The 21,313-nt window shown below is 49.7% G+C and overlaps 1 protein-coding gene and 1 pseudogene across 3 annotated transcripts in view; both read right to left on the bottom strand.

Moving 5' to 3' along the window:
* LOC146206518 (uncharacterized) overlaps positions 1 to 1,989 on the bottom strand; it is a 74,966-nt pseudogene extending 72,977 nt beyond the window's left edge. Inside the window, exon 1 of the transcript XR_014703267.1 lies at positions 1,865 to 1,989. The product of XR_014703267.1 is annotated as an uncharacterized LOC146206518 (transcript). The remainder of the gene's footprint in view (positions 1 to 1,864) is intronic.
* Positions 1,990 to 12,236: 10,247 nt separating this feature from the next.
* Positions 12,237 to 21,014, bottom strand: LOC146206517 (uncharacterized). Of its 2 annotated transcripts, XM_084591249.1 has the most exons (6): positions 20,925 to 21,014; positions 17,642 to 17,689; positions 17,500 to 17,528; positions 16,141 to 16,302; positions 13,836 to 15,177; positions 12,239 to 13,433 (listed from the first exon to the last, which is right to left on the bottom strand). In XM_084591249.1, exons 2-6 carry the CDS (start codon positions 17,673 to 17,675, stop codon positions 13,177 to 13,179), a joined length of 1,824 nt encoding a protein of 607 aa, XP_084447375.1. In that variant the 5' UTR covers positions 17,676 to 17,689; positions 20,925 to 21,014; the 3' UTR covers positions 12,239 to 13,176. The 2 variants fall into 2 exon arrangements, with proteins under 2 accessions (XP_084447374.1, XP_084447375.1); XM_084591248.1 differs by having other exon boundaries at positions 12,237 to 15,177.
* Between the last annotated feature and the right edge of the window lie 299 nt (positions 21,015 to 21,313).

Raw genomic sequence — 21,313 nt, 5'->3', positions numbered from 1 at the left:
TATTGTATACTGGATTGCTTTGCATTGGGCTTTTCCTGAGTCTGATTTCTTATACTATACCTCACTGGACCTTATTGTAGTTTGCGCAGTTCACAAAAGAAATAATTAATAAAAGGCACTCGATGAGTACTATTTTCGGAGCGCGGATATACACACTGTGCTGCAAAAATTTCAGCTCAAGGAACGCACTTTTCTCGTTGTTAGTAATTTTGTCAACAACCTCTGAGCACAGGTAGAATGTATTGCGCCTTCTGCCGCGGAATTTTGACCTGGGGCTCAAGTGGGCCTTTTAGCAACACAATAAAGAATGTTTCAACAGTTCACGAGCCACACTGTCCATTTCTTTCGAGTTCTGCTAATACCAATAGCTAAAAAGAGGAATAACCGTTCTTTCCTAGCCTTTTGCAAACACCGACTGAGCGGACTGCTCACTTTGGGCTTTCCCATCATCCCAGTGCGTTCAGAAAAAGCGCCCCCTGTTCTGGCTTCCTTGCGAACAGCAGAGCGCATCTGGCGTCGGAAACACACCGACCGTATTTGAAAGCAAACAGGGCGCTTTGTTCCCGCGCGTGAGGAGAAAAACAATGCCGTGCTCTTTCAAGCGCACAGAAATCCAGCAAGCTAGGAGGAAGCTTAGAAAACAAGGAGCGTCAGCGCCAGCACCTGTTGCTGCCGAGAAGCACATTCGGCGTATTTCGGAGCACAAGCAACAACTGCGACGCCTTATGCTCGCAGTCAGGCCGCGAACAAGGCCGTCCCTGTTCATGTCGTGTGAATTCAGAATGATGCGAGATGAAACATTGTGAGGCTGTAAAGGAAGATACATGGCGCGCTGTCTGCGGCATAAACTGTAGCAGTTGCGAAAGCCTGGCATAAACACGAGCGATATTTTTTCAGATTACGACAAAGCATAAAAACTGGCGCACGGCGGCCTTGGGTAGACTCACTTTGACTGTGTGCCCCGTCGTAATTTGTACCCGTCTGTAACCCGCTCAGGACGGTATATATGCGTCGGAAGATGTCTTCTCCAGCATATGCCGCTTGAGCAGAATAAAGTGTTATACCCCAGGAGCTTCCATAAGAGGGAAACGTTGTTTATGTTTGCACAGCGTAGGAAAGCCGTTACTCCACAGGCACGCCAGGCCGCTTTGACAAAGAAGTTCGCACAACTTAGGGCCGGCTTCAATCTACAGAGGCCGAGCCCGCTATTCTGCCCTGGCATTAATTTGTGCGTACGCCGGCCCCCGCACATTGCAAGGGATAAATAAACTACGGGATTCATCTCTTTTTCTTCCTCTTTCTATTTCAGGTAAGGCTTAGCAGTGGGGAGAGAGAATGGTATGCCCGCCTTGCCGTTATTCCGCTAAAGAGCAAGGCCTCCAACTCAGGCTCAGTTCACTGACAAACCGACAGCTTCGCAGAATGTGACAACGCAGGGGCTACTCTTGGGCGGAACAGTGACCGATTCTCAGCTGACCTGATGCACGTGCCCAGCTGTCAACGCTACGCGGGACCTGGAACACGCGCAGATCTCCCATATACGCGCGATCGCTTCCGCTCTTCTATAGCGGCGTATATCAAAACACTTCTAGCGCTTCGGCGTCTGCTTCCAGTGCCCAACCGGGAGCGGCGGTCGCGTCTCGTAAGTTTCCCTTGAGCACTCGGCAGCGTACGCGGGAGCGGACGCGAGTGGAGATGCTCCATACCGCCGTTGCCCGACCGCTGGGGATGGCCGGTCGGCAGCCCGGCGATGCCGCAAAGCGGGCCGGCGCGCGACGGCTGCAGGGCGCACTCCCGCCGCGCGCGCCGGCGCCGCTCGCAGCCGCGGATGCGCGCATCCCTCCATCCCGGCGGCGCCTCTCACCTGGGATCAGGGCGGCCAGCAGCATCAGCAGCGGCGGCAGCAGCAGCCCGGTCATGGTGGAGCCTGGCCTGCTAGGTGCGCTGCAGCATGAATGGGAACCGAACGCGCCGGCAGCCCCGGGTCATCTCGCGCAGGCGCGCAGCCGCCGCCAGCACGCCCGTGACGTCACCGGAGGATGGCGCTCTTCGGAAGAGAACTTCCGGGCCCCGGGTTCCGCCGGCATCCGTCGATGCGCGCGACGCCAGCGGGTTTGCCGCGCGGACTCCCGACGCTCGGGCGCCCAGATTCCTGCAACCGCGAGCATTCCGGCCTTTGGCTGGCGGCGTCGTTGAAAAAGGAGGGGGTGGGGGGGGGGGGGGGGGGGGGGTGCTCGCGTCGAATCCGCTTCCACTTGACCTCTCACTTTTCCTTTGTTGGCCCGGTCGCGGTTGTGGCGGCGCAGCAACGCGCATTGTGGCCGTCATTCATAAACCCTACAGATCAACAAAGCTGCACGCGAAATATTAAAATCCCAAGTGAGGCCGCCTTTCGCCCTGTCCGCATATTTTGAGGCTACTCCACGCGAAGTTTGTTTTATAGAACAATTAATAGTGACCCAAATCGGCAGGCTATCACCAAGTAAGGAGCAACTGGCTCAGCACACACATGGTCAGTTGGGAGCGGCGGAGGCTACATATTGACGCCAGTCCTGGACTACTAAAATCAGCAGTTTCTCCTTCCCCGCATTAGTACCCGTTTTGTTCGTTTTGTGATATGTAGCGGTCTTGATTATTACCCGTGTTGTAATAAATAAAGATGCAAATTTCAGTCTCTGAACGAACCTCTATAGCATAGAGCAGAAGGCGGCTGTACCCCTGGGATGATTTGTCCTTCAAGCAATCTTTCCCTCTATATCTTCTGGTGAAGGTTTGAACGCCTAATTGTGCCCCTGGAAGCGCTAGGGTTCTTCGGACTTTCACAGTTTCGCCTGGGTGAAAACTGTGCGCTGCTCATGCATACAAAAAAAAGAAAAAAGTGTGTGTGTGTGTGTGGGGGGGGGGGGACATGCCATTAATTTTACCTTGCACCTAGGGTGTCTTCTCACGGTGTATATATGAAGGAAAAAACAGGCAAGCGTTTAAATGTGAGAATGAGGGAGCTCAAGTTAATTTCAAAGAAATGGGATGGATACACGGGGATGCATTGAGAAACGTGCTTTTGTAGTCTCCACGTGAAAAAGAATTCAAATTCCTGAGTCAAGCCGTCGGTAAGATATCCTTCAACGCCTTGCACATTCGATTGGAGCATATAATAATCATTAGCGCACCCACAGCATGAAGTCCACAACTCCGGCTATTCAATGGGATGGCGAATGCAATGAATTTTCATGCCGTTTGGCGCACACTTTGACCTTGCATTGAAGGCAAATCAATCAATCAATCAATCAATCAATCAATCAATCAATCAATCAATCAATAAATCAATCAATCAATCACCCAATCAAATAATTAATGAACTAATTAATTAATATGCCGCTTGCGGTCGGCGACTCGGCCAAAATGCGTGAGTAGACGTCGTTGCGTAAGCTTTGGTTCTTACGGGCTCACGTAGAGATATTTTCGACCTTCAGATCTTTCCCTTCTTTCTTTGTTTTTTCCGGATATTTCTTCTGGCAGTCTACTCATGTCCACTGTAGTGACGTTTTCTTCATTCTATATTATAGATCAGTATGTTATCCAGATCAGTCGAGTACTCAAGATAGTCGCCAACATGCCTTTGCGCCAATGCAACCTTTTGCGTCCCGTATACAAGTCTTCGTTTGTAAACGCATTGCCTACGTCGCCCCTTCCCTTCGCCTCACGTGAGCAGATCGTGAGCAACTGAATGCTTCACTATGACACGGCATAGGGTCTACCCATAACCACTTTCATCACGAAACCGATGGCTCGCAGAATTTCCAACACAGTCGATGAGCTGATTGAAGCGACTCTAGCTTCCCTATATCAGCGCCTCTCGCTGACACATGCGGGCCGCGCAGTGCTGCACCAAGTAGGAATCACCCCTCCGCAGGCGACTGTTACGTACATGGACCTCACACCTAAACAGGGACGCAATCTTCGTATGTACCTCCACTTCCCAAGCGTAAGCATCCAGAGCATCATTCAGAGCGCAGAGTCGACTGAGCCCGCGAACTGCAGAAGAGCTTCGCCGGTCGGTCCGACGTTACATACAAAGATTCCTCCCACCACCCCCTTCGTCTCGCTGTGGTAGCGGTCAAATCGGCACCATACCGAAACTGTCATAATAATCTGCAGCGTTGTCAACGTCTCACCTGTCAGCACTAGCTCTAACCGACCCTTCCACTCTCATCAAGCCATTCGTAACTTCGGTGCAAATGATATCTCCCGACAGGCACACTCTATCCTCCAATCTCACCCTTTAAAGCCTACACCTCGTCTTCTCACATAGGTCCCAGCCCATGAGGCGCTCAGCGGGGAACACACAGGAGCGTGCCCTAACCCCGGGAACTAACAACCATTCAGAGCGCTCTCCTCAGCCTGCCGCTTCCTCTGATGCTCCCTAGGGCACTCATACACTACTTGTTACGTACACGGACACCTTCCACACATTACCGACTCGAGATGCGTCTGTCCCCAGCGGCACACCGGGAACTATCCCTGCACGACACTGTCCATGGGCACAAAATAAACACAGGATCATTTCCAAACTCATGGCTGTATAGCAAACTTTTCCTGAATCTTTTTGCACCTATACGTGCAACACTGCTCACAACCCGCCACATTCCTTCACACGATGTGGAAATTTGCACAGTACAACGCTGACCATTCAACAACAGTAGATGCATGGGAGTCGCTCTTGTATATACCGCCGAACTGGCTGAGCAGCAAGGGATCCCTGCCGACCTTCTCTAAGCAACGCAACCAGTCTTCGGACTGGTTCCCCAATTTTTGAGAGTATATAAAGAGTTTATCACCATCACCATCATTTCCGCTTTTTCAACTTGTAAAGCTGACTTCCCAATTTCTTTTCGATTTTCCTCTGACACCCTGTCAGCACTAAGATGCTCTCCTCCGAAATGAGCCACGTTAGCGTCGATACACTTTCGTTTGGTTGTGAATATATTCCGCTGTAGGTAATGCTGCGACACTGCATTCCATTTACACATAAAGCGAAAGACGTCCCATTATAGATATAAGCCACGCTTAAATAAGTTGTGCGAACGTGCTTGCGTGGTCTAGGAGTGGCGTGTCTGACTCAGGATATAAGGCACCCAGGGGCTTCGATCACCATTTAACTCTCTCATCGCAAAGTACCCAAGTTGGCAGCTGCTGCCATGCCACGGGGTCTCATGACATCACAAAATCTTCAGGACTGTAAGTGCCCGGCCGTGCCACCTGCCAACTACCACTTGCCATAGCCATGCTCTTGATTTCTTATACCTATATACTTTACTCGTTTTCTACCTGTGCGGCTTAGGCCGGCGTTGCGTTGCTGGGGCTTCGTCTCTTGCGTACTCATTACACTATGCTCTCTGTGGCTTGACCTCTCTACAATGCTTACGCATTAATAAATATCACTTGGAAGTTACGCATTACGAGCACTACAAAATAATTCTGTAGTGTTTTAACGCGATAGCATTAAAGGCCCCGTTCACTGTGTCAGCGTAGGTGTCGTTGTCGGCTTTGCCGCTGTGAGCGAAAAATCCCGAACATGGCACTCACTGGCAGATGATAGCTGGCACCGACATGGCCGCGCACTGACTGGACGCAGGGTTGCCTGACGTTACGTATGGCAGGAGCTGCCAACTCTGCCCTCTTCTTTCATATAAGATGGCGATATCAGAAGCAGCCTGCCGGGACCCTTGTAGTCTCGTTATCCCTAGGCCACACAGGCACATTCATATGGCTTGGTCAAAGCGGGGCTTATATGTGGGGTGGTACCTACGCTATCGCGTGATACCTTTAAGGCGGAGCTTAGGTATCCCACATAATTTTTGTAATCGTCCAATCTGGCCGAATAATACGGCTTCTGACCGTTAATTCACACATAGAGAGTATAGAAGAAGGAGGGCAGGCAACAGGACGCATCTGAATACGTTGAATCCCCAGCTGTCCCCACATCTATCATTATGCCAACATTGCGCTCCGACTCTTCCGTGCGCGCCAGTCACAAACCTCGTCTTCGTCCTTTTCGTTCTGTTTGCAGATTCCTGCACGAATCTGCAACACACTTCGCGTCCTGAGGTTAGACGGCTCGAAGCTGGAAGTGTGTCACATGCACATCAATGGTCTCTGATGACCAGCATGATGAAGTCGGTACTGACATCTCGCTTGTGACTCTCGTCAATGCTGTACGATGTCCAGAGGTTCCGGTTCTGTTGGGCGACGATCAGAGCACCACCTCTCCAAGTACCAACTTTGACACCACTTGAACTACTTCCAGGTCAAATGCTACTTTGGGGAAAAATGTTTACTCAGCTGCTCCGCGTTTTCTGGAAGAGCGAAACTCTCGATGCATAAAAGCACTGACAGTTTCAAATGGTCAGACTGGACCTTGGACTTGAGGCTCACTTTGACAGGTTCACGCGTGCTCTTTTTCTTGGTGACTCCCCGTGTAGAGCTCTCTGTGCGAAGATGAAAACGCTGGCGCACCAGCAACAGCGCGCAGTACTAGAAATACACAGCTACAGCTCGACGTTTTGACGGACACCCTTGACGTCAGCACATCCGCACTCTGACACAACACAGCACTTTGACAAAACACTCTGGGTTTCCATCGTGTTCTTTTTCTCCGCACTGGCCTTGCTTTCTTTCTGTGCTTGTGCAACTTTGTCCGCCATTTTCCAGGCCGTTCGATGGTTCGTTGCTTTCTTCCTCTCCCTTGCGCACTGTATAAGTGCTTGCGGCATTGCTCGACCTCGTTCTTTCGTTTGTGCAACAACTCTGGAGACAAGCTTTTCGTTTGCCACCTCGGCCTCTTTCGCAAGCTCTACGGAAGTCGGCTTGACTGCTAGAATTATTGTCGAGGCGTCTTTCTTCCACACTTTATTTTCAAAAGTTTCATTCGTGAGTTCTTCAAGGTAGGCTCTCTGCTATTGGCTTTTTTTCTTTTGCACAGAGTCATTGAATGCACTTCCGCCTTTCTCTATTGTTTGCTTCTGGATTCTTTTGGATTCTCGCTCCAGGGGTATGTCATCAGGCACAGGATCGAGATGGTGCGCTCTTTCAAATTCTTCTTCCGATGGCGGTCCGAAAACAGTCTCATTTGCACACAGGACAAAAGCGTCTGCCCGCCGTTCAGTGCGTGTAAGTCGCTCAATGCTTTCTCTGCTATCGGAGAGCCCCGTCTTGGTCGGTTCGTTATTATAATCGTCTGGCCCAAAGATGTTTCCCACTGCATGGCAGCCGCTCCTCTGTGAATGCTGAAATCGCACTGGGACCACTTGAAATCACTCTTATCAATGAATTTCTGCGATGCCTCGTACTGTGCTTCCACCGTAGGCGCCTTTGAGGTTGACTGGAATAAATGAAAATCGGGCCTCGACGCGAAAACTGTGGAACTTACCATTTGCCTCTCTAAGCTCAATGACAGAATCGGTGGTTAAGTCGAAAGGTGGTTCGGTCAAAATTTCCAGTACAGCTGTGTTCGTAGACGATGTAGCTGCTGCAGGGAGCTCATCTGCTGGCTTCGTAAAATGACGGCTGTCGGCAGCGGGAGTAGGCACCTGAAGGCCCTCGATGTGGCGGCTGAGGAGCCTCATTGTCCATGTCGCAGTCTCTTCATACTCCTTTACAACAGTGACGTCTTCTGCACATACGTCGACTTTGAAAGCACGCATTTTTTCATTCAGAACGCGCAGACCGTCGTTGCAGCTTTTTAGTCTGACGTGAATAAGCTTTAGGTTAAGAATAGCCCATTCGGTCGATTTTAGTAATTACTTGTCTCATGACAGAGCTGGGACTGAAGACCTCGTTGAATCACGCGATTTCTCATGATGCGGTCTATGGTGTATCGCTAAAACCCTCTTCTCTCTGTCCACTGGGGTTCGATGGCGGAGCTCCACGTATCTTCCTGGAGGGACGTCGTTGGATTTCTTGTAACCTCCAGGAAGGATCGATGGAGGAGCTCACATTACCCTCCCGGGTTTCGGCACCAAAAATATTATAGAAGAAGGAGAGTAGGCACCAGGACGCCTCTAAATACGTTTAATCTCCGGCTGTCCACACTTCTATCAATATGCCAACATGGCGCTGCGACTCTTCCGTGCGCGCCAGTCACAAACCTCGTCTTCGTCCTCTTCGTTCTGTTTACAGATTCCTGCACGAATCTGCAACAGGGAGTGTGCATGGGTCAGGATCTTGGCAGTAGTGGCTGGCATATATACGGCAGCCGATTCTGGCGGATATGAGGTCTTTCATAGGACAAGGAACGGCATGTGTTCAGTTCAAAACGACAATAGATATATGAAAGAATTGTTGGTTCCCTCAACCCGCCATTTCATCATCACTCTCAGACGAAATTATAAGTTTAAGCTTTGCTTTTCCTTCTTGAATGCGTTTAGTAATCAACTTGTCGGCACTAACTAAATACATGTTGATTGGGCAGTTATCACGCAAAAGATATTAAGTTACAAAATTACCCTCAAATTAAGTTTAAATCATGCTTTCATCGAAACCACACGCCAGACGTTGCGAAATTAGGGAAGCGCAGTTGCTCGTCTGGATTATTCTCTTTAAATATTGGTAACAACATGTGGTTGAAATATCAGTGATGTTTTTCCCACCCTACGTAATACTTAGCGTGGGCTCTTTTCCTGATTTGCAGCAGCCATTCAGAGACGTCGACCGAGAAAACTTTATAGTTTTTCATATTTTCATATTGGTTATTTTATTCACGTTAGCAGCATTAAAGCCTGTGTGTGAGAATTGTGTTGGTGTGCAACGGACGGTTCTCTGTAATAAACTGCAATGGCGATGCTTGTAGCCCATTTCACCTGCCCTCATCGATGTCAAAACAATAAAGCAGGCTTGCCTGTATAACCTAAAAAGCTTGTGGTGAAACAAACTTTTCAAGAAGAGCGAGTAGTGGCGCTGGCAATGAAAGAGGGTGCTGGCAATCAAAGACGATTGTCGAATTAGAAGTGCGCCTGCATGCTTGCAAGCACGCGCGCGCACACACACACACACACACACACACACACACACACACACACACACACACACACACACACACACACACACACACACACACACACACACACACACACACACACACACACACACACACACACACACACACACACACACACACACACACACACACACACACACACACACACACACACACACACACACACACACACACACACACACACACACACACACACACACACACACACACACACACACACACACACACACACACACACACACACACACACACACACACACACACACACACACACACACACACACACACACACACACACACACACACACACACACACACACACACACACACACACACACACACACACACACACACACACACACACACACACACACACACACACACACACACACACACACACACACACACACACACACACACACACACACACACACACACACACACACACACACACACACACACACACACACACACACACACACACACACACACACACACACACACACACACACACACACACACACACACACACACACACACACACACACACACACACACACACACACACACACACACACACACACACACACACACACACACACACACACACACACACACACACACACACACACACACACACACACACACACACACACACACACACACACACACACACACACACACACACACACACACACACACACACACACACACACACACACACACACACACACACACACACACACACACACACACACACACACACACACACACACACACACACACACACACACACACACACACACACACACACACACACACACACACACACACACACACACACACACACACACACACACACACACACACACACACACACACACACACACACACACACACACACACACACACACACACACACACACACACACACACACACACACACACACACACACACACACACACACACACACACACACACACACAGCGCTAACTTTGCTCTGCTGAGCAAAACACCTGCACATTTTATAGTAAAAATTTCAGTTCACTCCATAATTAACACAGACTTAAAACGTAGTGAGGAACAATTTTAACCATTGCACGGAAATATTCTCCTCGAAAAGGTTTCTTTTTCAAGCCCTTTGTCTTCCTATACGCTGGCTTTCCTTATGAAAGCGGATAGCTGAGCGCGTTTACTGGGTGGTTAAATAACCTTCTCCTTCCTGCCCATGACGTCGTGGCAGGAACCAACAGGCGTCTAGACTAGGGAGATTCCTTCTCGAAGGTGACTGGCAGTTGACGTTGCCCTGTTTATACAGGTATCGACTCGACCTACAATAACCCGGGTCACCTTGTTTGCACAAACAGCAGTGCCTATAGAGTGAAGAAGAGACAGTGCTCATTCGCCAACGTGATGTCGGACCATGTTTACGCTTCTTTACCCCTGCAGAGGTTGGGAGTTTGGATGCAACTGACTCCTTGGTAAATCAGATGCATGGGCGGCAAGGCATTCTTATAAAAAGCAATTTTATCCGAAATTCGACGTAGCATCCCACTGTCCACTGGATTATACCTGATTTGCATTTACCAGTTCCTCTTTCAACATGTCGATCATTGCACAAACCTTAAAAAGAAATACAATAGCAACGGAGTAATTAATTTACTTAAATTATAGGCTGAACATACTTATCTTTGCCTTGGCAGTCATTGGTATCAGGCGCCGCTCCCAAGACACAGATTGTTGAAACCACGTGCACCAACCGCAGAGTATTCTAGTTTTTTTTTTATTGTTGTTGTTGTTGTCTTGTCATGCGGTCAAAGTCAAGGGGTCTCTGTGGGCCTTGGAACCCTCAGCACCACTGAAAAGTTATCTGAGACCCTTCGCTCTGCATGAATCCGGAGCAGATGACATTCGGAGTGATGTCTACTGGGCACATACCAACTCTCGTCGGTGAATTTTCCCCGCTTTGTTGACCTCTCGTTTCAAGTATTTATTAATATTTAGACTTATTGTATAAAGTATCATTAAATATATTTTTGCAAGCATTTTATTCACATTTACTCATCTTTTGTCTCTATCCCATCAGGTCGTCGGGATTGTCCACAAGCGCTACCTTTGTCCTCGACGTCAACAGTAGTACTATAAAATAGTGGCTTCGCGAATAATATTACATATTTTAAGTGCCGACGCTTCGTTTGTCTGTAATGTTTTTCGTCAGATGCCATACAGCACACTGGCAGAGTGTAGGGTTCAATTATATTAGTTCTCAGTCAGGCTGGCTGGCCTGCACTTTCCCTGCATTTTTATTGTTCTCTCTCCACCTAGGCTCGAATCGTCGAACCCCCTACGATGAAGCCAGATTTTAAGCATTGATTTACGCCGAGTAACAAAGGCGGGAACTATGAATTTTTCAACGGCTTTATTTGTACCCAGCATAACATTTGTTAGTTCTCTGTATGCTGTAGAGTACTAGCTTAATAGCGCTTGCTTCTCCGGTCACTTCTAGATCTTATATTTGCAATACAGCTTACTTGCTTAAAAATCACAGCCGCTTTAAAAACGATTTTTTTTTTCTTCATGGTCTCTATGTGTTTTATTTGTGGCTACCGAAAGCTTTTTTTTCGCCTGTGTGAAATATGCTGTCATTGTGCATGAGAGCTGAGTTGCCTTGCAGAGTGCTGGCGTTATAGATTCAAAACTTTTTCTTGCAAGCGTAAATTATTGAGCTTCATAAGTTATATTTCGATTTGTTTTCATCATCAGGATAATAAGTGCTCGTGCTGCAAATACTGCACTTAAGATATTAAGACAACTGATAAATACTAATAAATTACTCCTAAACATATGTGGCTAATTTATTTCTGCCTTTGCTGAAAGTGGTGATTTACTTTTATCGAGAGAAATAATTGATGTGTTTGAAAAACGAGCACGTGTGGTGTGCAGATGTTCTAGTGGTGCTACGGAGAGCCTTTTTTCTCAAATGGCATGCGTTCTTAGGCTGGCCGGTATACATTTTTTGTCACCAGGTTGGTTGTTCGTGCATGCCAGGCGCGCGTGCGTGTACGGGTGACGCAGCCTTACAACAGGTCTAACCAACGGAGGTTTGCATTTCCGCTATATTTCTCCTTTTTTGGCATTTTTGCTTTTTTTTTTCTTGTTTGCTAGTTTAGATTATACGCTTTAACCGACAGGTTGGAGTGCTAGCTCCATAGATGTGCCACTTGTGTTCGTTGTTTCATTTCTGCGCGAAAATTAGTGGTGAGTAATTTCAAGTAGAAGCACCAGTAAAGAAGCATCCATCGTTTCTATAACATCTTTATTATTTTGAAATTCAACAAACAACCACTTCGTTCGCCTATTTAGTTTTTTTTTCTTTTTTTTTTTTTTTTTTGCTGTCAAACATACGAGAATGTATCTTGTGACAAGCGTCAAAGCCACCCTCCAGGCAATATGTTCTCTCAGGCGAAGCTCGCAATGCCGCGCAATGAACTGATTTTTTTTTAGACCTGCCTTTGTAACGAACACTTGGGACGCTAAGCATTGCTAGAGACCAGCAACCTTATAGAGGACATGTATTTTCTTTGTTGAGCGTGAAACGTCGTTAACAAAAAAAAAAAAAAAAAAAAAAAACGAACAATGAAAGTTTCGAGTGACAGATATGATAACCACAATGACAACTGAGAAAAAATGCATTAAGGAAAAAGAAAGAAAGAGGAGGAAATATCAACAGTCTGACAGAAAGAACACTTCCCTTCGGCGTGTAACCGAACCAACCGACGCTGAAAATGTAGGACGCGTTTCATTTGCTTTTTCTTAGTAAGTACACAGCGTTCTGCAAGCAAAGCACGCTTACGGCTCTATGAACTACAGAGCTCGGACAGGGCAAGCCTAGATTCTCTTATAAACAATAAAACCAAACATTTAGGAATTCAGACTGAAGACCTTGAGCTGTCTGCTAACGAAATACTGCCCTGTCCAACAATACTGTTATAAAAATCCTCTCCTTTTCTATTTCAGGTGACAACCTTGCCGACACTTGCTGGCGGTATTTTGGCAAATGAAGCACCCTCACAGGGGTCGCCTGCAAGCCTGCCAGTTGGACAGCAGCTGATTTATGTTCTCAGTCTCCACCGGCACCACCCATCATCATTGGACCCCCATAGCCCCCCTGAGGCCGACGGCCCCGGCCTCCACCGCGGGGCCTCTGAGGTGCCGCGCCGGGCTGCTGTCCAGCCGCGTCCTGTCCAGGGTATCCGGAACCATCCGAGTAGCCCCCGCTAGTATCAGTGTAGTAGCCACCTCCGCCGCCGCCGCCACCAGCGTTGGGGCTTGGGTACTCGGGTCCCTGCCACGCTGCACCTCCTCCAGGTTGCGCACCTTGAATCGGCGACAAACGTGCCGTGTCATAGCCGCCGGACCCAGGATAAGACAGGGGTTCGCCATAAGCTCCACCACCCCCAATACCACCACCACCAACAACCGGTCGCCTGCCACCATCGACCAGTTTGGGAAAGCCGGACGAGCCGGGACCAGGCGAAGACGGCGACTCGAATTCGTGGGTACTCTTTTTAGGGAAAGGAGAGCCCGCTGACTTGGGATAACTGCCGTAGACGTCGCCGCCTGATCCCGGCGCCCCGGCGCCTCCTGTGCCAGCTATGGGGTACACACCCGGGCCGACAGAGGTAGGATAGCCGCTACCACTGCCCGAATCGGTATAACTGCTGTACGAGCTGGAGGAAGAGTATGAAGAGCGTGCACTGTAGGTGGAGGAATAGCTACCGGGTCCTGATGCACCTGGACCAGTGCCTGCACCGCCGGGATATCCACCGGCTCCAGATGACCCAGGATACGTAGACGGCGCTGGGCCAGGCCCTGATGGACCGACGCCGTAGCCTCCGCCGGAAGGACGCGATGCACCGGCGGGCCTAACACCTCCAGCCCCTGGATAAGACCCAGCACCCGGACCACCGCTTGCTATGTAGGGCCCTGGACCACCCGGTGCAGCTCCCGCACCACTCGATCCGGGGGCACCATAGCTTCCTGAACCTGGATAGCCACCAGGCCCGCCTGCAGCACTTGGGCCCCCGGGGCCACCAGGTCCTCCAGGTCCTCCAGGTCCGCCAGGCCCGCCAGGCCCTCCTGGCCCTTTGGGCCCACCAGGACCTCCGGGACCACTTGCTCCATCACAGCAACCGGGACCACCTGGACCTCCGGGTCCCCCAGGACCGCTCGGCCCACCATAACCTCCAGATCCTCCTGGTCCTCCGGGTCCTGCGGGACCACCCGCACCACCATATCCACCAGGACCTCCGGGGCCTCCAGGACCACCATAGCCACCTGAGCCCGGACCACCGGCTCCACTTCCGGGTTTCCCATATTGCCCAGCAGCACCTGGTCTAGATCCGGCGCCGGGCCCATAGCCTCCTGCTCCAGGGTAACCGCCGGCGCCCGGTTTACCGGCTCCAGATCCAGGGTAACCGCCGGCGCCCGGTTTACTGGCTCCAGATCCAGGGTATCCGCCGGCGCCAGGTTTACCGGCTCCAGATCCAGGGTATCCGCCCGCACCAGGACGTCCAGCACCAGCACCGGGGTAACCAGCCCCACCGGGCCTGCCGGCCCCTCCGCCAGGGTAGCCACCGGCTCCACCTGGGTAGCCACCAGAGCCAGGGGCTCCTCCAGAGCCGGGCCCTCTTCCAGAACCAGGATATCCTCCAGTACCTGGGGACCCTGGACCACCGGGGTAACCGCCTGATCCTGGAGAGCCAGGACCTCCTGGGTAGCGGCCTGCACCTCCTGCGCCAGGGTAGCCGCTGGCACCTGGTGCCCCACCGGCACCGGGTGCCCCTATGCCGCCCGCTGCTCCTCCCGTGCCACCAGGTAGGTAGGCAGGTCCTGGACGGCCTCCACCGCCACCACCACCGGCACCTCCAGTCCCTCCTGGCAGAGGCTGCAGGGGCTGTGGACTTTCAACGTTCACTTCGGCATTCAAGTAATACCAGTTGGGGGCTTCGTCGCACTCGAAGCTATACCAGTAGTCGCAGGTGCGGATCTGCTGGTTGAAAATGGTACCCGGGCCGCAGAGGAAACTCTCCTTACGGCCGTTGTGGCAGACGTGGTAAACCTGGAAAATTACGAGGAGCACATTCCTGAAAGGTATAAAAATGTGCAGTTCTTCAATATAACACGCAGTAATATATGTAACAGGTGTAAACGTTTGACCATTTTTAAAAATATTTATCGTAACTTCAAATGCCCCGAATGGGGGTATTCCCTGAAGAGATATAAAAGGCAAACTGAAGTACTAATACATGTATGACACTTGGGTCAAAGAACAAAATTTTCGGTGATGTTCTTAAAATGAACGGCGCTGGTGTGGAGTACGACTTCGGCAGGCAGGCCATTCAGTCGATTGCTGTTCGAACAAAGAATGCAGATGCGCAGTAGTACGCGAGTGAGGTGAATGAACTGTTTTGGTGTGACTGGTTGGTTCTTACCTTCCGTCTCGTTCAGTTCAGTTCAGTTCAGTCGTTCAGTCGTGTCAGACTCTTCGTGACTCTATGGACCATGTCACGCCACGCTTTCCGGTCTCTCACTATCTTCCTAACATCACATAACTTCATCTGCAGTGCCTCGAGGATGCCATCTAACCATCGCGTTCGCTGCCTACCCCTTCTCCGGCGACCCTCAACCTTTTCCAACATCAAATCTTTCTCCAGCGACTCCTCTCTTCTCATCAGATGACCAAAGTAGCTGAGCTTTAACTTTAAAATTTGACCCTCCAATGAGCAGTCAGGGCTTATGGTCGACAATATAGTAATATAAATATCGAAAAAATTAACAGAGTAAAATTTTAGCCCCAGCAAATAAATTCGGCTAAGACTGCAAGCTAGGCTTTATTAAATAGGCGTTAATCGTTTGAGTTATTGTGAATCTTGGATCTGTTGTAAGCTCTAGGCTATTATTGTTGGTTCGGGGGTCAATTTGATCATTTATATGTGAAGGGTTTACCGATATGAAATGTTCCCTTTTTGTTCTCGAGATGTCTGGTCGGCTCCGAAATGCAGAGACAGCTAAATGGCCTTACCTGACACTGTGTCTCCAAGTCGGCGTACATGCCTTCGTATGGCTGCTGACTGCAGCGAAAACTTGTCCTAGGGATTTCCTTGTAGTCAGGGTAGTCCACGCCAGCTGTACCTCGAACCCATCCTTCTTGGTTCTGCCCCTTGCTTTCGTCCCATCGTTTTGTCTGCAGGGTAGAACAAACGCAAAACAATTAAACAGCGCTTTCTACCAAAAATATAAAAACTGTCGTTTTGCCTTTTGTTAATGTGGCTGCTAAGCTCTATCATATGCTCTAGAGTACACTGCCGGAAGTTGAAAAGCATAAACGTTGGCTCCTGTACCATCGATGCGGTTCCTAGCTGCCATCATTCGAGCTGTGTTAGTGTTGCTTAGGTACAGCACGTGAGGCTGCTTGTTTTCCTTGCCTTTTTGTTGGGCAGAACACTCGCGATCATATATACTACTAGAGACAAAAGTTTCCAGGACGCATAATCAGGAATCGAAGCCGGTAGCTCTGTTGTTAGCCGGTTTCCGCACACCAGACTTAGACTTAACGGTCTGAAAGTCAGACTCTCATGTTGCGACAACAGCTAGTGAAATCAAGAGATCGCCGAAGAATGCAGCGCTTGTACGCCAAATTTGCTGCTCTCGTGTCCTGGAAACCTGCTCCCAGTAGTGCATCCCACAGCCGTCCTGGCGTGACCTCCTAGACAAAGCCTGCTTGAACTTACTTACGAAAGGACGTTATATATAAACTAATGCGAAATTACTATTAATTCATTAAATCCTAACAATGCATATCTGTATCTGGGGAAAACAGCAGTTCCCTTTCTTTAGCTTAAAACATCTATCATTGGTTGGTGTCAACGTCTCGAAGCGGCACGTGTGACATGAAGGGCTTCTTAGTGGAGGGCTCTGGATTAACTCAGGAGAGCTAACGCTTAACGTGCGCTAATGTCCGCACAGCACATGGGTGTTTTTTTATCTCACCTCTTTCGAAACAAGACCGCAGCGGCCTGGATTGAGCCCATGACCTTGGCATTAGCAACTGGGCCACCTTGATGGGCCAGTATGTAGTGCCGCTATGAATCACTTGAAGTGTTCGCTAATATAGATGACCTTCCTTCTTCCTTGTTAAGCAAACAAAGGCATCATATTTTTCGCAATTGATTTTTCGCTGTCACTTTAATTTTGTTTGTTAAGGAAACTTCACATCCATGCATGGGACTTTTTAGGAGCAAAATTTAAAGAAATAGTATAAGCTCTGCTCTCGAACAGCTCTTGCTCTTCTGTCCGCGACAAATTTTCCTGCAGTGTTCTTTGAGAGATAAAGTAAACCCGCCCACGTAGCAGCTGCGAAAGTCTTTGGTTTAACACTTACCCGTTTACAGTGAAGAGGAGATGCGAGGGCTGCGAGGGGGAAGGAAGGAGGAAAGAAGAAGAAGGCGCATCACTTGCAGGCCCGCAAACCAAGGCCGGCGGCGAAAGGGGGAGTCCTTGCCGCGCGTTTCATAAGCACTTACCCAGAAGGAGCAAAAGCCCCCAGGTAATCTTCATTTTTGATGGCCAATCTGAAACAAAAGCGTAAGCGAGCGTATAAATGATCCGACGGCTCCATTTGGCGCGCCTTCAGCACGCGCACGCGTTCGAAGCGAAGAGGCAAGGAAAAGGCCCTCCGCGCTGCCTGTCATTCACTTCGCGCGGCCAACCTTGTACCTTACGCGGACCTTACATAAGGAGCTTCCTCGAGGCTTTACGACTTGTTTTGACGGTCTCGCCCCTTACGGGGAACGCGCAGCATCGCTTCCGCCGGGGAAGGACCGCCTCAGTTTTCCGCGTGCTCGCGTGCCGCGGATGCCTTTTTCTGCACGCGCAAATCGACGCGCTTTGATGATCCCGTCGACAGAGTCTTGCCGCAATGCAGTTTGCACAAGAAGACAGTTGGACGTTTCCGCCGCTGGAAGGTCCGGCACCCGCTCGCGAATGCAGCGGCTAGCATTGGCCGACTATTAGTTCCTGATCGGGCGGCATGTGTCGCCAAGGTCTTGCGCGTGCCTTCTTCCTCAATGAGGTATATTATATCGAGGCTGTGCGCCCCTTGCTCCGAGAAAACCTTAATCATTGCGCAATGCTTCTAAAAACCATCACAGGAATAATGAGGGGCTCGAATCAAGAAGCCTCTCATCGTAGACCGGAGGTAGTTGGCAAGCCAGAGACGACGGGACAGCCGTTCCAAGAGAGAGAGAGAGACGTCGCGAGCGCTCGTGGGGGCGGGGCTTCGGACGAAATCGCGCAGCAGTTCACGCATACACACAGAAACACGCACTCTTTTTAAAGCGCGCCTTATAGTTGATCGCTGAGAAAAGTTCTTACGAAGGAAATTGCGAACTAGTTTTCCTTTCGTATCTCTCGAAATGCTTTTCGTTGTTTAAATAATTACCTTCAGTCTAGCTCTAAGACAGTGAATATACAACGTGCTTGAGATTTTTATATGTACGAAGAACCGTATATCGAATCTGCATTTTCAAACGTTGCACTCTCAAAAAGCTTTGAGCTGTCTCAATAGAATGCTCTCAACTTACTGCATTACGGGCAATGTAAGGTTTTTCGATGCTAGCCACTTATTCAATTTTCATAATGGTTTCTAGCATATAGAAAGCCGTTTGTATAGGTGTTGAAAAGGAAGTAATGCCAAGTGGCTCTAACGAAGATGATGTTATCGCTGCACAAAAGGCAGCAGAAACTTCCAAAGTAAGCCGTGGGGCGCTTTAACGTTAGCGTCTACATTCCATTTTGGCACGCTGCCTTGCACGGAGCCCGTATAATGTAAGCAGGAGCTCATTGAAATGTCTTGATGCTATCCGTTTCCTTTCCTCACTCTACATTCCTAAACCCAGAAGCGCCAATGGTGAAGCCGACAATAACATGCTCGTGTCGGTAGTACGTGTTTGGCCTAAGAGCTCTCCTGTATATGACTTGCAGGTTCGGGCACTGCAGCTAGGAATTGCGCCCTAACGCATAGCATGCGGGAGCACTTCACGGTATCCCCCTTGCTGGATTAGCAACTGAATGCACTACAGAAGAAATATCAGAACAGTGTAAGCAACCCAACAATTTAACAGAAAATTCAATACTATCAACAGCGTCGGGATCGCTCGGACTTCGTCAAAACAGGTTCCTCGGTGCTGCAGTTCACACAAGAGCAATCGCACAATGCAGGCACCAAAATATTGTTATTGGCTTCAACAGGATAGGAGAGAAGGTCGTGAGGGCGTAAATAAAGGCTCTCGATCACTTTCAGTGACACTCCTGTAGACCATGCTAAGGTAATGAGGACCCTACCAATCCCATGAACATTCGCCTATCATTCCAGTCGGGGAGGAAGCTTAGACTTTAGTGAAAAAGAATTAGCCGTAATAAAACGGCGTACGGTTCACTTTGCAGTGAAAAACTGCACGAATGCTTCTGTATGACTTTTAGCGAAGAAATATGGCAGGGTTTAATCAAGTTACGACCAGTGTTTGACTAGAGCAGCATAATGGGTTCTCTAGTCACATATTTTTTCTCTCATCTTTTCTGCCCAGCTACGTCTTGCTAGCCTTAGAATCTCATTTCCGGGAATTTTATGATAGGATTCGCCTGAATGATTACCATAGAATGAACAGAGCGAGGAGGCTCGGTTCCACATAATCACGCGCCTTCAATCTAAGCCTCGCACTTCGCATAATGCCGCATTATGCATGGCTTTGAATTTTAGCTCGTGTTCGCTAAGCGCACTGAATTTTATAGTTTGAGAAAGCCGCGATGAAGTATGCAGGTCTTGAAAGAGAGCGTCTGGACAATCATTAATTCAGGCGAAAACCGCTGCGCTACAAAAGTTACCTCATGATAGGAGTTAATAAGAATACAGTTTACCGGCCAGTTACACCTTCCTGATTGGACTACTGGATAAAAATATTCTAGGTGTGGCACTTAGCTAATAGTCAAACGAAACAAATCTTTAGTGGCGAATGCGCCGACGCATCTGGAGTTGAAGGATTTTGGTCCCCGCCATTGTATTCAGTCGGCGACTCAGAAAGCCAATTTAGGCTGCGCTTTTTGTGCTATTGCTATCGTTTAACTTGAAGGTTTTCAGTTATGTGCCGAAGTGCGAATTAGGTGATTACGAAAAGCACCTACATCTACTCGATCCTTTTCGTCCCTCACTCAACGAAGAGAGCAGAGGAAATGCTTGTTCATCCTACCTCTAGATCTGAACTGGTGGCTTTGCAGAGTGCGACCAATGAGCAAGCGTTTCACAGGTCGCTCGCTCACTGCTCACTAACTCAGGTACCACGCATGTCACTATGCTGATAAATATCCTCAAATCATGAATAACAGTTATGTTATGAGCCCTGTCGCTCGCGAAAGCAACACGAGGTTCACAGAACGTGAGCTAGGCCGCATCTGTCTGACGGTTTCTGCCAACAAGTTCAAACGCTCTCAGTGTGTGTTTAACGAGAGACAGAAATTATAGGTTATGCCTGCGTTTCTGTACTGCAGAAACGGCGACCGCTGCTGTTGGACGTTGGGACAGCTACCGATGCCGGCGCAGTATCTTCGCACCGGCATGGATTGAGCGCATACACAGGCACACACGCGCACAGCACCTTTTCGCGGACCTCCCCGCTTAGCCCAACGGTGGGGCTTAGTATAGGGAAGGGATCGGGAATGGGTCTACGACGCGCAGCACGCGGCACAAGTCCCATCGGCAGGAGAGGGCGCTCAAGAATCAGCACGCCGAGCAAAGTCAGCCGTCGAGCTCACCGGATCCTTGGATGTTGCTTGTACGGATGATGGGGGCCGAAAAAAGTGAAGGCTCCGGCTCCGGGAGTCGGTCGTTTTATAGGAGTAGGGATCGCTGCATCTTCTTCCCCGCTGCAAACCGGTTGCTTTTGTTTTGACGTGGTTGCCCTCCTCCTTCCTCCTCGCGCCACCTGACGACGTCGATCTCACGGCACCCACCGGCGGCGCCGTCATAGCGGTTCAAGGCCGGGGTCGCGCGCAACGCCCTGTCCCGGCGGCCAGCAGAACAATCGCGCTGCTCCCACGCGCGCCGCCTCCGTAGCGGAGGCGCCGCGCGCTGTCCGCACCCTCGCTTCCGGAGGGCTTCTCCCAGCACGTCCGTGTGCGGTGGTGACCACGGCCACGTCCGG

Source organism: Amblyomma maculatum, chromosome 1 (genome assembly GCF_055883805.1).
Source record: "Amblyomma maculatum isolate TAMU_Amacu chromosome 1, ASM5588380v1, whole genome shotgun sequence".
NCBI lineage: Eukaryota > Metazoa > Arthropoda > Arachnida > Ixodida > Ixodidae > Amblyomma > Amblyomma maculatum.
Note: the sequence above shows the minus strand (reverse complement) of the source record. Positions and strands in the feature narration are given on the sequence as shown.

Coding starts and splice junctions, on each gene's coding strand:
- LOC146206517 (XM_084591248.1), bottom strand. CDS start 17,675: ATGAAGATTACCTGGGGGCTTTTGCTCCTTCTGG. Junction 17,529..17,641: donor GGGGCTTTTGCTCCTTCTGG/GTAAGTGCTTAT, acceptor TCCCCCTCGCAG/CCCTCGCATCTCCTCTTCAC. Junction 15,178..16,140: donor ACTTGGAGACACAGTGTCAG/GTAAGGCCATTT, acceptor GTAATTTTCCAG/GTTTACCACGTCTGCCACAA.